Raw genomic sequence first — 15,417 nt, 5'->3', positions numbered from 1 at the left:
CATCCTCAGGGCCATGCAGGTAGTATATATACTGTGTGGCTGCAGCTCACAGTGGTAAATAGGTTGGAACCACTGATCTAATCTAACACTCAGTCTCCCTGACTGCAGGTTACAGTCTGCCACAGACAATACAAATGCTAAATTAAGACCCAATTTTCTACATGGATTTAAAAACCATTGACTTAAGGTAACACTTAACTATTGTGGCTCTCCTTAGGGAAACTTTTCCACATGTACTGTCCAGCCTTTCTTCTGTAGATTCAACTCCCCTGGGCTTTGAGTGTATGACCAGGAAGCCTGCTCTATGATTGTGCAAGTAAGCTGAATTTTTCCAGTAGTTGCTTAGTGAGTATTGTCATGGAAGTATTACCACATGTGCTACCTGAACCCCTTTGACAGTTGTTTAGCTAAAAAAAATAGTTCAAGTGTACAGAATTCTCCCTGCTGCCTCATCAGCATTGAGCACCACACTTTAGGAACATCACTGGGAGCCTGGCTCTGAGTTAAAGAGCATTCTGCACTTTATGTTCAAGCAACCCCAGGAGAAGATTTTGGTGCCCTGGCTCTATTTCCTCATGTAGTAAGAGGGGGATTGGCAGTAGTAGTAGTGTCACCAGAAGAAAGGAGAGGCTGATGGGGAAAGTCTGTCCCCCCCCCTTGTCCATGTAAAAAGGTGTGTGAAAGGTAGATCAAGCCTTGAGTCAGGTGATGTTTTGTAAATGTGACAGCACTCTGCACTCCAGGACAAGGCTGTAAGCATGTATTTCAAAGAGGTTTTAGATAACTATCTATCCAGAGCTAAGGCTTATGAGTCAGAAGAGAAACCCAGCCTCTTTCCTTGTGGGCAGGTTCTTTACCTTCCTCAAAGAGCTGAGTGGAATTTAATTGCCTAAAACCCATCTAAAGAAATTAATTCTTCAAAAACCAATCCTGTCATTGCTCTTTTCCTGGAGTTCATAATGATTTTAATCACTTTCTAAAGCTAGTATTTCAAGGTAGCTGAGTTGAAGTGCAGCAAGAGATCTGGGAGCTGCAGAACAGCAAGGGAGAAAGGACATTGAAAGTAAGGTGCACAGGCTCTTTAGGATGGTATTTGAATGGAGTTTGTTTACAAGATCCATCCTATTCCACCCCCAAACTTTAGGGCAGCTAGTGTATTTGGTCATAGGTTTCAGAGAGGTAGCTATGTTAGGCTGTATCACTAAAAAGATTGAGGAGTCCTTGCAAGTGGGTTTTAACCCCCAAAAGCTTATGCCCAAATAAATGTTAGTGCCACAAATACTCATTCTTTTTGTATTGGTCATAGCACGCTGGTGTATATGGTAGAAATTTCTATAATGCTATTGAACATCTACACCACAATTAAACAGCCCCTTAGCCTGAGTCCAAGTCACCTGGCACAGGTGGCCAAATGTGGTATTATATGAAAGTGGGTACATTCAATGTGTTGTCCATTAAATACTCAATTCTCCAGTGCTTTGAGTTTGCTCAGCTTCTACTAGCTAAGAGTCAGCTATAGGGCCCCATTAGTTTGGGCTAGTCACTGTCCACTACTTGCTTTTAGGCTTCCTCCTCCCTAAAGCAGGGATTAGCTATGCAGGAGAGGCACTGGGTCCTTGCATTTAAGTTCTAAAACCTGACAAATAAAGATTCTCCCCCTACTTCAAAGGCAGTGAAGGTTATGTAAGTCACTCTGGGGAAAAAAATTTTGGGAGAATGTCAGCACTATAACCAAACAGGATGTCTAGTACAGGTGGTGTTTAGTGGGTGAATCACCTCACCTCTCAGATTTTATAAAGCTTGCTCTTTCTGTACATCTGTTCTACATCATTTACTATCCCATGAACCAAGATAGATACTCAGCTTCCCCTTCACTAGTTTGCTGGTCCAAGATCATTTAAACACACACAAGCTTCATTTAGTGACATTTAACTAAAATGTCGTGTGGTAAGTTACTGAAATGCTATTTAAAAAAGACAAATGAAGTTTAGATGTTTATTAAGCATTCATTAACAAAGTTCAGACATTTCACACTTGTCCCATAAAGAACAGTTACAGAAGACCAGTCAATGGGAATAGTGCATAGCACTTGTACCAAATTACAAACATATGTACAGATATGGAATCTTCACTGTTAATTCCAATTTGTGAATTCTTGTATAAGTGCTTTAAATTCCTTCCCTAGGCCCCCTGCCAGCCATCTTACAGATAAAAGGTTTAAACACAATAACAAACCCTGATGTGGCTCAAGGGATGGCAAAGTTATGTTTGCTATACAAATCAGAATAGCCATGTAATCCTTGTTTGCTGAAGATGCCTTACAGTAATTATTCATATACACATTCCTCTGCCTGACACATGCACTCCAGGCACTCGACAAAAGGTAATGAACTAGAGAGACATCAGTAAGAGTAAACTTTAAAAGTAAATAGAATGATTGCACTTTTGTCCAATCCTTCAGACTCTTACATAGTTCATACAGTGGTGATCATGATCACAATACATACAAGTTCCTCAAAAAAATTAGACCTTTAAACATTTAAACTCCCTGAAATTTAGTTGGAGTTAAGCCTTCATATGATAAATTTCTGCAGGACTGTGTCCTAACAGGAGGGGGTAATCATTTATCTTTACTCCTCCAGAGAGAGCGAGTAAACTGATATGCCTTTCTGCTCAGGGGCACCTTGCCCCATGTGAATAGGTTCTGCAGTAGTTTACTGTAAGCATCCATGAATTCAGTAACAGTTGCTTGCTTCTGTAGAGGGGCCTACAGTGCAAGACAGCTTGAAGTTCTAGAAATGCAGCACACCATGTAGATACTTAATTCCCTCCACACACACACACACTCCCCCCCCCCCCCCACTAGCAGTTGAACCTCCCCCTAATTAACTAACCCTTTTGCCAGAAAAGGCAATACCAGTCACTGGAGCATTTCCTAGTTTTCTAATACATGCATTAACTTCTCTTTTCAAAAGAAGACACCTTTAAAACAGTTCAGTCCATTACAGTCCTAAAAGTGTATTTGCAAGAAGTCATTAAGACCTTTTCCTCAACCCCCTCAAGTGTACTATGCCATAAAAACCTACACGTTCAAGACATTCTATGATTGTAGGACAACTGAGGAACACATCAGAAGGGACAGGATTTTGACAGTTCTATCAGACTCCCTTTGCTGGAATGCTTCTTACAACACATGCAGAGTATAGTTTCAACATGTTTATGGCTTTGTGAGATCCCAACCAAAAAGTCTAAGCCCGTATTACACAAACAGTGAACCAAGTAAACCTGTAATTTACATACAGTATGCATACAAAACCTTTATATGCTCTGTGTATAGTTTACTTACAAATTTCATTGCTATTAAAAACGTACCCCAAGCCCTCAAGTGCAACACTATAAAGAAACCAAGGTTCCTGCTTGTTTTACATTCATTTTCTGACAAAATGACTTTGGTTGAAAAATAAGTTACAGCATGGTTTTTACAATACAACAAGTGCCATGGTACTATTTAAATATTTTAACTAACTTTTGCTGAGATTGTATTTGCCCATATGCAGTGGGCAACTGATTAGATGGACTTTTCCTAATGTCCATGGTCATCTCAAAGAGAAACGAGACATTAGTGCAGTATCGCTAACTAGAGTCAGGAATGTATACAAATATTCAGTGACTGCAGGGCTACAATATTAAACCTGGTTTATTTCAGAGACCCATTTATTCCTTCATTTGGGAGTTGAAGCAACAAAGAGCACGCACACTTATGCAGCAGAGGAAGAGTTGGAGAACTGGATGTTGAGAGCTGCAGTGTTCCAAGGTTACTTTGAAAGCGGATTTGCTGATGTGGCTGCCACATCAGTGTAGAAGTGGTCTATTTGGTCTTTATACATCTTTGCTACAACAGGCCTCTTCAGTTTCATTGTTGGACCTGTAAGAAGAGGGTAGTAGTAGTATTTTAATTTTTATTTATCCTAAAAAGGCCAACTCCAAAGTTTACTCTTGAAGCAAGGCTGTCTGCTGATTCTAGAGGAAGGCACAAAGGGCAGTTGGGCAGCCAACTTGGAAAGTCTCCCTTAGTTACTATGGTTTCCCCATCTTGGAAAGGGACAATCACTGGACATCAACTTCATATGCAGGGTGGAAGGCACAACAAATTGTTGCCTGGGGCAGTCTGTACAGGTGGAAGGAAGCAGCAAGGCTGCCAGTCTCAGAGCCAGGGAGAGAAGGCTTAAGCCCTGTCTTCCCACACCATCTATACTGTCCAGGGGGTGAAGTGAACAAATTCCTGGTCTTGGGCCCCAGCCTACCAGCCACCACAGTCATTTGTCAGGACAAGACTTGAAAGATTCTTGGTGAGTGGGCACCACAAAGGGGGAGGTGCACGACAGCCTGAGCCAGCTCACTGCAATCCTCCAGGAAGGAGTTGAGGCTCTGGCACATTCATTAAAAGAGGGTTACAGTATTCAATTGTTAACATTAACCAGGTCCCCTCACATGGTGCAATTAAGAAGCCATGCAAATGGCCACCTACTTGTGCCCCTCAGGTCCAAAAGGGTAAACTACTGAAGTGGGAGCATGTACCAGAAATAACTAATTCCAAGAAGTGCAAATTATTTCCATGCCTGGGGGGGAGGGGATGTTCACTTTGAAGCTTGGACTTAGTATCCAAAATCTTATTTGTTCAACTGCTGCAGATGTAGCAACAAGTTGTTACAACAGGATGATACCAGGATGCAGGTGGTTACCAGCAAGGCTTGCTGGGTGTTGGGAATGAAACATTCAACCCATCCCACTCTAGGATTAAAGTCACATCCAGTTCCACCCACAAGACAGACAGCATCTCCTCCCTTCACTCCTGTCAACCAGAAACCTCTGGTTACTACATGTCAGACTTAGAGTGCCAGAAGTGGCTCTTGTCCAACCTACCCAGCTGACAGGCTCCTGCAGTCCAGTTGCTTGAGTGTCCAGCACAGTGGAGCACACACGCTGTACACTCACAGGGCAGGTCAAGACTGCCTTTAGTATCATACATGCAAGAGATCACAGCACACAGGACTTCAGAGCAATGAGATGTACCACCACCTAGTTTGAAATCAGGAGTCCCGCATTTGTTTCAATATGCAGTAGCCCAGGTCACTTACCTAGCTCTCCACCAGCAATTGAGAAGTCCTTTTCTAGAAGGACCCACTTCTGTACTTTCTGTGCATTTGAGATTGCTTTCTCATTGACCAATGCAATTCCCTTCTGGATAGCAGCATCAACAGCTTTGTCTTTGCCACCTACAATGTCTGAGACTTTTGTAGCTTTGCTGCCTAATCTGAGACAGTATGCTACGGCTTCTGGAGTAAGGTCATCCTGCGGTTCCCCTGTTTCTTCGTTTACATTGCACTGTAAGAGGAAGGACAGAACATTATTTCACTGGTTCAACAGTTGTACATTAACTACACCATAGAAAAAAAGAGTAGTTCTTTTCTACAGTCATTGTTATTTAACCCAGAAAAGTTATTTTCTATTACCTTGGCTGATCCTAAGCAGGCAGCCAGAATCACATCACCTTGGTGCAATAGTTTACCAATTCACTGAAGCCTAGTAGTTGAAGGAGATTATGTTCAAGTGAAACCCCTCAGATCTCAGCATGTGAGAACAAAAAATTGTTCAGCACCTGGGCTGCTCTAGAAGTAGGTAGAGAATTTCTATGACTTGTTATAGCTACAGTTGTGGTTCGTGCTCTCTTCCCCACTGTTAATTATTGGGGGCATTTCTAGCCTTAGAAAAAGAAATCATTGAATCTGGGAGAGGCAAGCAGTACTGAAGTACTGACACACAAGAATGCAGCACAGGCTTTCCATACTGCTTTGTCATGGTCTCTTAACAGCTCTGTACCCAACAGCTCTTATTATGAGGAGTGGGAACTGGCCTCCAGAAATCTAGAGCTCAATCCTTGGTAAAAAGATTGAAACAGGCATTTTGCAGGATGTTGAGCTTGTCATTACCAACCTGGGAAACTTTTAAAGCAAATCAGATTTAAAACAAAGAAGCTACAGCTTGTTACTGCTATGGTGGGAGAGGTTTGGAGAGGAAATCTAGGAGACCACCACATTTTCCCTCTTGCATCTTACTGCTTCCATGTCCTCAACTCCCTTCTATTTTGTGAATATGTATATTCAGAGAGAGAAATTGCACCTCTTCATAACCAAACTATAGCCATAGAATCTAAACATGAAGTCAGAGTTGCTCCCATGTACTACTTAAAGTCAGGTCCTTGTAATGTAAGGTTACAGCAGGACATGCTGTTTGGTGTTGCTTAGATTAGGTTGTGAAATGCTTATTTGCAGGTATTGGATATGATTTCAATCCTTTCATTTGACCATGACAAGCCCTTTTAACTCTTCTGCTTCCAGAATGCAGCCAGCCATTCTGGCTAAGGTGATAGCTCATCTTATTTTCTGGCTACTTATCAGGCGATAAAAGAAAGAACCATACCTTCAGAGTTAAAAGCATAGCAAGGAATTTTGCTTTGTCGCCAACTACCATAGCATTACTAATTATAGGAACAGCCTCCTTTACAGCATCTTCAATTGGAACAGGAGGGATATTCTCCCCTCCAGCAGTAATGATGAGCTCTAGAAGACAGTTAAGCATATATATATGAAAATGTGATCTCTCTGCAGTTCCAGTTGTGCTTTTTGTGAAGTGTAGGTTTCAGAGACAAGTGGACACGTGCAAGTGCTGTAATCTTTGCACCTTAGCCAATTTCTGTCTTGTAGCCACAAGTGATAATGTGTCCCTAAAAGGGAATTTAATAAAGACATACATGGTCTACTGTGCTATTAAAATATAGCAGTGAATAACAGATTTGAAATTGCTGTAGAGGGGAGTTTTTCCACCATGCACTGGAGAACTTAGGACTCTGCAGAATTTAAGTACAGTTTAGTATGTAGTACATGGGGCCTTGAGTATCAAGTTATTTCTGTGAACCGTTCAACAGCTTAGTATGGCAAGATTCCCTGGGACAAATGGTCATCCTGACTTGGAAAGATTCTCCCCATCCTAGTTGGATCTGCACATTAGGAAATCCTAAAGAGGAACTAGCCCCCCCCCCCCCCCAAGCAAAGAGACTAGCTGTTTGTCTGCATGCAAAGAACAAAAAAGTTCAGCCCCATCTACCATTAAATTGTTCTCTTCCCCTTGGCCTTACTTGTGCTTAGGTCCTGGGGAGAATTCACCATCTGAGATTATGGAGTTTGAGCTCTTGCTGTAGGGGTCATTTGGAGCCATGAAGCTGTTGGTACCTGACTGTTCACCACTCTTTCCCTTGAAGGAAAGGTCTTGGGCCATACTTCTACACCCCAGGCAGAGGGGGGACACCCTATTTAACCCCGTCCTTACCAGACCTCTAGTGCTGGTAGCCAGGCATCAGAACTGAAGGGGGACCCAGAGACAGATTCTTCCCTGTCTGTGCCAATGCAGAGGGATGCCTGTTTGGTACTCAAGACCAAGCATGTGTATTTGGGGCGGGGGGGGGGGTAAGATATCAGTCTAAAATGCCCTGGAGCTGTGAGACATGAGGGGGGACATTGCTACAGTGGCTCTGAACTAGGCAGTTTCAGACCCTTTGGGAAAAGGATAAGGGGCCTGCGGGAGATAAAAGTTAGTTCTTCCCTTACAGTAGCATGTAGGGGGTACAGATACCACATCCCCATGCTAGCATGGGTATAAATAGCTGTCTAGATGAAGGAAGAGAGAGATGGGTGAAGTATATACACACCCCAACCCTAGGGGAGATACCCTATACAACTGCAATATGGCCAAGCAGTGCCTCCCACATCTACACTATTTTTAGCAGTATAATGTTCTACTGCCAGCATTTCCCTCCCACCCCCTGGACCAACCCAAAGTACGCTTGTGCTACTGACAGCACAAAAAGGTGGATGGAGCAACTATTTGTCTCTCTGAAGAGGACACACTAGATCAAAAGCAGATCAGTGATCTATTTTTGCATGTGTCCTATAGTAACTTGAGTTAATCAGGTGTCCTTCATAGCAAGGAGTTATATATACACACAGGCCACTCCCAGGAACTGCTTCACTTAATACAATTTTATATCCAAATAGCTGGCTCATCTGACTGTGAAGGTGGATGATGTGGTAAGCGCTAATGCTACCATAGCCTGTTGAAATAAAGAGTTACTTTGTCAGCCTAGATTCCCTCAAGTCAGACTACAGCTAGCAAAAGTCAGCTTTAGACAACTATCCTGTTGCCATGATAGAGGCCTGCTTAGCTTGCAAGATTTAACAGTTCATAGCACAGGAGGGTGCAGCCAGACAGTTCAAACCAAGGATGAGATATTACCTTTAATTCTTCCAGTGATGTAAAGGAATCCATTCCTGTCATGCTTGCCAAGATCACCTGAATGTAGCCAGCCTTCTTCATGAATTGCCTCTTTGGTTTTATCTTCCATGTTCAAATAGCCCATAAAGATGTGTCTTCCTGAGAAACAGATCTCTCCACTGCCATCGCTGTCAGGCTTGTAAATCATTGTCCGGCAGCCTGTAATCTCTTTTCCACAGCTAAAAAATGGACACATTCTCCTTAAGATTCAGTATGCTAAAAAGCTAGGAATCTAACAATTCATATCAGTACCACTTAAATGTAAGCATTTGCACAAAGGTCATGAGACGTATACTCCGGTTGTGGTGTCATGTCTTTCAGCAAGGAATTCATTTATAAGCTGCCTGTCAGTGTAGTGTAATGAGACCTACAATGGATCAGATATTAACCAGATTAGTACCTACTAGACCAAGGGTGGCCAAACTTGTGATGCTTTGAGCCGCATACAATAATCTTCAGAAGTTTGAGAGCTGGGTGCATCTGCTGGAGCTTGGTGCTTCACCCCCACAGGAGGTGCCTGCCAGGGCTCAGGGCTTCAGCAAGTTTGGCCACCCCTGTACTAGACAGGCCAGGTCGACACTAGGAAATTAAGTCACTAACTATGGCTATCAACTGGCCAGCAGGAAGTTTAGACTTGAAGTTAGACAAATGTTTCAAACCATTGGAGGAGTGAAGTTCTGGAACAGCCTTCCAAGAGGAGTAGTGGGGGCAAAAGACATATCTGGCTTCAAGATTAAGCTTGATAAGTTTATGGAGAGGATGGTATAATGGGATACCCTAATTTTGGCAATTAGTCTTTAACTACTAGTGGTAAATATGCCCAATCGCTTGTGATGGGGTGGGATCTGAGTTACTACAGAGAATTCTTTCCTAGGTGTCTGGCTGGTGAGTCTTGCCCACATGCTGAGAGTTTAACTGGATTGCCATATTTGGCATCAGGAAGGAATTTTCCTCCAGGGCAGAATGGCAGAAGCCCTGGGGTTTTTTTTGCCTTCCTCTGCAGTGTGGGACACGGGTCACTTGCTGGAGGATTCTCGGCACCTTGAGGACTTTAAACCACGATTTCAGGACTTCAGTAACTCAGACATAGGTTAGGGGTTTGTTACAGGAGTGGGTGGGTGAGATTCTGTGGCCTGCATTGTGCAGGAGGTCAGAAGGGACCATTATGATCATCTAGTCTGACCTTAAAGTCTGTCGGCTCAGGGATATGAAAAATCTAGACCCCCTGAGCGACTCAGTTAAACAGACCTAGCCCTCAGCATAGACAGCACTAGGTTGACAGGAGAATTCTCCTGTTGACCTAGCTACCACCTCTCGGGGAGGTGGACTACCTACACTGATGGAAGAAGCCCTCCTATTGGCACAGGTAGTGTCTTCACTGAAGTGCCACAGCAGCCAGGCTGCAGTGTTTTAAGCATAGATCTGCCCTTGGTTCTCAAAATATTGTTCTAGAATCCCTGAGGTTCAGAAAATTGGAATAAATACCTTCATTGTATTACAAAACACTAAATACCCTGGCTTTTGATTTCAAAGATTAATATATTCACACTGATCTCTTAAAATTACTGGATGTATTAAACTGTATCACGAAGAATGATTGTGTGCCAAAGTTATGAGAAACAAAAAGACAATTCCTCTTTTACAAGTTTCTCTATCCCTCCATTTCTCAGTTGTACCATCTAGAGAGCCTGGATGATTTCAGCTTTAAGACAGAGCTCCTGTTCTATAGGAGCCACTGGCAAGTCCCACCTTTCCTGTACCTCAGCCTCACAGTTGAGAAGAGCTTGCTCCCAATCCCCTCCTACTGGTGGCTAGCTGATGCTGGTACAGGCTGAAGGAGGGGAGCTGCCTGTCTCAGCAGAGGGCAGCAGTGATCCAAGTTGTAGATAATTAGTTTCTCTCATACCAGAAACTCTCAAGTTCTTCTTTACTCAAGAGTCAGCTATCTAGTTCCTCTCCACAATGAGGAATACATACCTACTGATTCTGAATGCATCTGGAAGAGAGATGGTGTGAGGTCCAGAGCTCTCACTCATGCCATACAATTCATACACAGGGATGTCAAGACTCAGGAAGAACTCCAGAGTGTCTCTAGTAATCGGGGCAGCCCCAGTGTAGCACTTTGTGCATCGATCCAGTCCAAGACCCTTCCGAACTTTTTTATACACCAACTGCCTGGCTAGACGGAAGTTCACTGGGAGTTCAGAAGCCCTGTAAGAGAATTGAAAGAGGCTCAGGTTAGTCTATCTTGTCATCCTAGACAGCCAAGCTTTACTTAGTTTCAGAAGATGCTCTTAACTTTTTACTACAGACCATAAATTAAAGATAATCCTGCATATTACATTTGCTAGCATCCCATCAGATTAGAGCATAATATGCTGTTAGGATCTACAGACTGCATTTAAATGGCTTTTAAAAAATTTACCCATTCATCCGTTTCAGGTTAGTTTGTAATCCTACTTCCTTAGCCCATGCTGCCACTTTTCTTCTGAGAGCAGATGATTTTGCACCCACAGATTTCATTTTTTCTTGTATTTTCTCCCAGACACGAGGAACTCCCATAAAAGCTGTTGGTCTCACCTCCTGTAAGGTGTCTATCAAGCTGCCCTAAGTGAAGTAGAATTTTAAATGTTTAAAACCACTTTTGTTCAGAAGATGGTTTCTCGTTGACACCTAGATTTCCTTCCAAAAGCCACTGATGGCTTGAGTCAACACTGATTACTAATGAGTAGAGTACTCCATTCCTACAGTACACTCCCATCTTCAAGGGGCACAAACCCATAATCAGTACCCATTTCAGCTTTCAGGAATCCAACTCACAATATGCCATAGTGCCACTACACTGTGGACTCCAGATTAGTGTCAAAAAGGTAGGTGCTTCCAGAAACCAGCCTCTTGTGCTCAGCAGTTAGTCTAGCCCTGAAACATTCATACTAGCCCCCTTGCCTTTTTGTATTGCTAGCAGCATGGAGAGGAGTTTGCTTTCTGAGTGCTAGTCACAAACTCTGGTTTTCAACAGCCAGGGCATGTTAGTGTCCCTTGCTTGACTTCAGATGCAAGTGTGCCAACTATGCATCAAGGGCAAAAACCTGGCCCTTCACATGACAGGGTAGAGATTTTCTCCTGGGGAGATTTGGGAGTATGGCCAGTAAACCCACTGCGCTACCCTTCTATTAGAAAGAGAAGTTGCGGAATAGAGTGCCTGGAATGACATTCAAGGACCCAATATATTCATATAGGTTCAGAGTGCCTGGTCACCTTATCCATCTTTGTACCATAAAGCAGAAAGGTGAATAGATGTCAGAGTTACTTGCTGTGTGTGTCAAGTTCAAGGGTCTGTTTTAGGTTACAAAACCAGTGTTTACTATTACTTGGGTAAGCGTAATATGAGCGTCTCGGAATTTTGTCAGCTTTGTTCATGGACAACCTAGGTTTCCTCTTGTGAAAACTGCTAAAAACACCTGAGATACAGCCTGTTACTGTGTATAAGCATCTAAATTAAGTAGCATGGTCTTTACCTTCAGTGCATCTGGTTGAGCAAAGAAAACTTGTGCACCAAATGTTATCGGCAACCAAATATCAATCATTTGAGCAGCAATATGACTGAGGGGAAGGTAGCTGATCACCAGCTCCTGTTGTTCGGTAGCTTCTGTCAGTCGTACGTAGCGCCCTGCTGATAGTGAAGTCCAAGTTATCTGAAAACAGAAGCACCTCATGGTTACCATTCACACTAGTGGTTCTGAACAAGTTTGCAAGGCACAACACTGATGTCACTCTGCAGTTCACAACATTAAATATCTAAAAGTATGCTTTGTGGGTTTTAAATCCACTAAACATTTCACTTCACTGAGTTTCTCTCTTTTCCTGGTCTTTGGCTAGTTTGAAACTTGTGTTTAATTTAATCAATTAGAGCTCATTCTGATTTCCCCTCAATCACTTAAGGTTAAGTGGGTAACAATTAGATTACTAGATTCCAAGGCCAGAAATGACCACTGTGATCCTCTAATCTACCTCCTGTGTAACAAGCCATAGAACTCCCAAAATAATTAATTCTTTTTGAACTACAGATGTTTTTCTAAAAGATCTGCTGATCTTAATTTACTAGTTGCCATTGATTAAGAATCTACTAGGACTCTTGGTAAATTGCTTCAGTGGTTAATTGCCCTCTTAAAAATTTACCCCTTATTTCCAATCTGAATGTCTCTAGCTTCAATTTCCAGACACTGGATCTTATACTTTTGTCTGCTAGACTGAAGAGACAATCAAGTATGTGTTCCCCCGTAGGTACTTGTAGGCTGACCAAGTCACCCCTTAACCTTCTGTGAGGCTAACTAGATAGTGCTCCTTGTGGGGGATTCATGAAGGGACTCGGGTGTCGCAATGCCTAGAAGTTAGGCACCATGATGCTCAGCATCTAGAAAGTCACAGGAAAACACAGATCTCCACAATGCCAAGTTAGGCACCTAAGCTTCCTCTATAACAAATGGGGAGAGATAGGCACCTAAGAATGCAATTCACAAAAACCATGTTAGGTGGGAAGCCTGCTAAGACAGCCAATGGGAGATGCTTACCAGAGAGTGTCTCCTAACCCCTGCCCCTCGGTGATAGGCACCTATCTCTGCTTAGCAATCCATGAATGGGAGCCGTCCATCTGGAGTTAGGCAGCTTAGGCACCAAAGTCATGTCTCATGAGAATGAGTTAGACTCTGCCCCACTCTACACAAAGTGGCTGGAGGGGGTGATGCCCACCTTACAGCTCAGAGGTTGGAGCATGCACCTGGGAAACAGGAGCTCCAGGTTCAATTCCCCCTTTGGCAGAGGGGGAGAAGGGAGCATGTGAACAGGGGTATCATAACTGTGCTCTAGCCACTGAGGTCTGGGATATTTTGATGTGGGGCTCCCTCAGTTTCTCCTGAGGAAGCTGTTCCACTGTGTAAATGAGTGACTGGACCCAGGAGGTGAGTGCCCTAACCACTGGGCTACACAGTCAGTCATTCCCACTCTTGTCCAGTGACTGCCCCACATCAGAATGTTTTATAGCTCAGTGGTAGAGCCCACCTCAGCCGTGGGAATTGCACCCGCATCTCCCATAATCCAGGTGAGTGCTCTAGCTATTGGGGCTAAAAGCTAAAGTGGGCACCACCACTACCCCTTCCTCCAAGGAGATTCTGAATGAGAGCTTCTCCAGTGGGCTTGCTTGGAGGCCACCTATGAGATCGGCTTTCAGCCACTATAGCTGCATGCAGAGCCTAGTCTTTCCCTGATTTGAGAGTCACTATCTAGACTGGGCTTAGGTGGGAGATAAGCATCCAGATGCCTAGATGGAGGCATCAGTGCACATGTCCAGAGCATGAAACACAGGCGCTGAGGGAACTTTTACCCTGAACAAGCTTAGACACCAAGTGAGAGTTTCAGCACCTACAGAATTCAGCAGGAGTTGTATGGATCACACTGGAGCTAAAACTGGGACTTGGACTCAAGGTGTGGGATCCACAAAACTACTCAAATGCCTATCCCTCCCCTCTTTTTGAATTGTGGATACAGTAGTCCAGCCATGGTCACAGCAGTGACCAATTTAAAAAATAAGTTAAACCCCTCTAGTCTTACTCAAGATTCTCCCATTTATGTATCCAAGGATCGCATTAGCCCTTTAGGTCAGTGTCACACTGGGCGTTCATGTTCAGCTGATTATCCCAGGAAGCAATGACTCAAAGATTGGGGTCATGGTGACTAGAGCCCCCCCCCCCCCCATCTGGTATTATGGTCTACTTCAAGTAGATGTTCAGCCCCCTGCTACTGGAAGGGCAGGGGTAGGCCTCCCCCCTTATATTACCTCTTCTCAGGGGTGACTGAAGGCATGTGCCATTTATACTCTGAGGAAGCAGAGAAGGAGTGTCACTTATGGGCAGTTATTTCCATCATCGCTCACAGCAGGGCAGTCTTGCCCTTTCTGACAGGCTATTGACTAGATAGACCACTAGTCTGGAAATTCTCACGTTCACTGTTGGGTCTGCTCAGGCACTAAGAAAGCATCTTGGATCCAGTACTGATCAAGAGAATTGGGCAAAGACACTTTGTGTACGCAGGAGCTACTTACAAAGAGAAAGCAGAGATTAGACCTGCCATGGCATCTCAGTCACTTTCTCCTCAAATTGCCTTCGTCTCTGTGGCCAATACTATTCTGCTTTCAGTCTACAGTCACTGTCTGGGAGATTGCTTCAGTCCCAGCTTTTGTACGCTTAGGGCTTAAGAAGGGTTTCAAAAAGCAAACTGTATGAACTTGCACCCGCAGAAGACAGTCATGACCACAAAGCAAGCCTGTCCAATGCTTTTGAAGTTAGGCGAAAGCCTCAGTTTTGGTCTGACCCATACTTATCCTTCCTCACACACATTAGGTGTGGCCCTTGAGTCCAAGCACTGCACTTTTCAGAGGCTCTCTTGGTATTTTAAGAGATTCACCAGCTGAACAAAGTATAATCTCAAAACAGATGTTAGGGGGCTTATTCCTTTACCCTCTCACTTTCCTGGTCCAGAGAGCAGCAATACCTGAAGTCCAAAAGTGCAAACAACTCGATGTTTATTGGGGTGAACTTCCAGCAAGTATGTGTCCCCCCTTACCAGCTCTGACACCAGAGCCTTGCCGGTGTCCCTGTTCCCATCCCCCGCTTAGCAAAACATGATTCCAATTCCCCCCCGCCTTACTTCCTGATAGGAGATGCATATTCTACAGTCAAACAGATTCATGAGATGCTCCTGATTTGACCGTTTGTGTACTTTGAGACTAGTCAGCAGCAAGGTGTGTAAAACAGCACTAGTTATACTAGGGAAACAAGTTATCCCAAATTATTTCTGTCACCTCTATGCAGAGGCCACCATTGAGAGGAGTGTCTAGGTTAGTGGCTCTGCCATCCCATTGATGGAAGGTGAGAGTGTTAGTCTTATTTCATTAAAATAGCGCACCCCCCCCCCCCCATGAATGTTGGCCAAGGTTAAGCTCTGTAAAATGGGTACACTGATCATTAGATCTCA

The 15,417-nt window shown here is 43.7% G+C and overlaps 1 protein-coding gene across 7 annotated transcripts in view; it reads right to left on the bottom strand.

Moving 5' to 3' along the window:
• Positions 1 to 1,981: 1,981 nt before the first annotated feature.
• The window catches only part of ACSBG2 (acyl-CoA synthetase bubblegum family member 2), a 55,917-nt gene continuing 42,481 nt past the window's right edge, over positions 1,982 to 15,417 (bottom strand). For all 7 annotated transcript variants that reach the window (XM_044998270.1, XM_044998271.1, XM_044998272.1 and 4 more), the window contains 7 exons: positions 11,907 to 12,083; positions 10,814 to 10,995; positions 10,366 to 10,599; positions 8,350 to 8,567; positions 6,481 to 6,620; positions 5,139 to 5,385; positions 1,982 to 3,925 (listed from right to left, as the gene is read on the bottom strand). In XM_044998270.1, the coding sequence (XP_044854205.1) occupies positions 3,816 to 3,925; positions 5,139 to 5,385; positions 6,481 to 6,620; positions 8,350 to 8,567; positions 10,366 to 10,599; positions 10,814 to 10,995; positions 11,907 to 12,083 (1,308 nt within the window). In that variant the 3' untranslated portion in view covers positions 1,982 to 3,815. The remainder of the gene's footprint in view (positions 3,926 to 5,138; positions 5,386 to 6,480; positions 6,621 to 8,349; positions 8,568 to 10,365; positions 10,600 to 10,813; positions 10,996 to 11,906; positions 12,084 to 15,417) is intronic.

Source organism: Mauremys mutica, chromosome 24 (genome assembly GCF_020497125.1).
Source record: "Mauremys mutica isolate MM-2020 ecotype Southern chromosome 24, ASM2049712v1, whole genome shotgun sequence".
Lineage (NCBI taxonomy): Eukaryota > Metazoa > Chordata > Testudines > Geoemydidae > Mauremys > Mauremys mutica.
The sequence above is the reverse complement of the archived record's forward strand: the minus strand, read 5'-3'. Positions and strand labels throughout refer to the sequence as shown.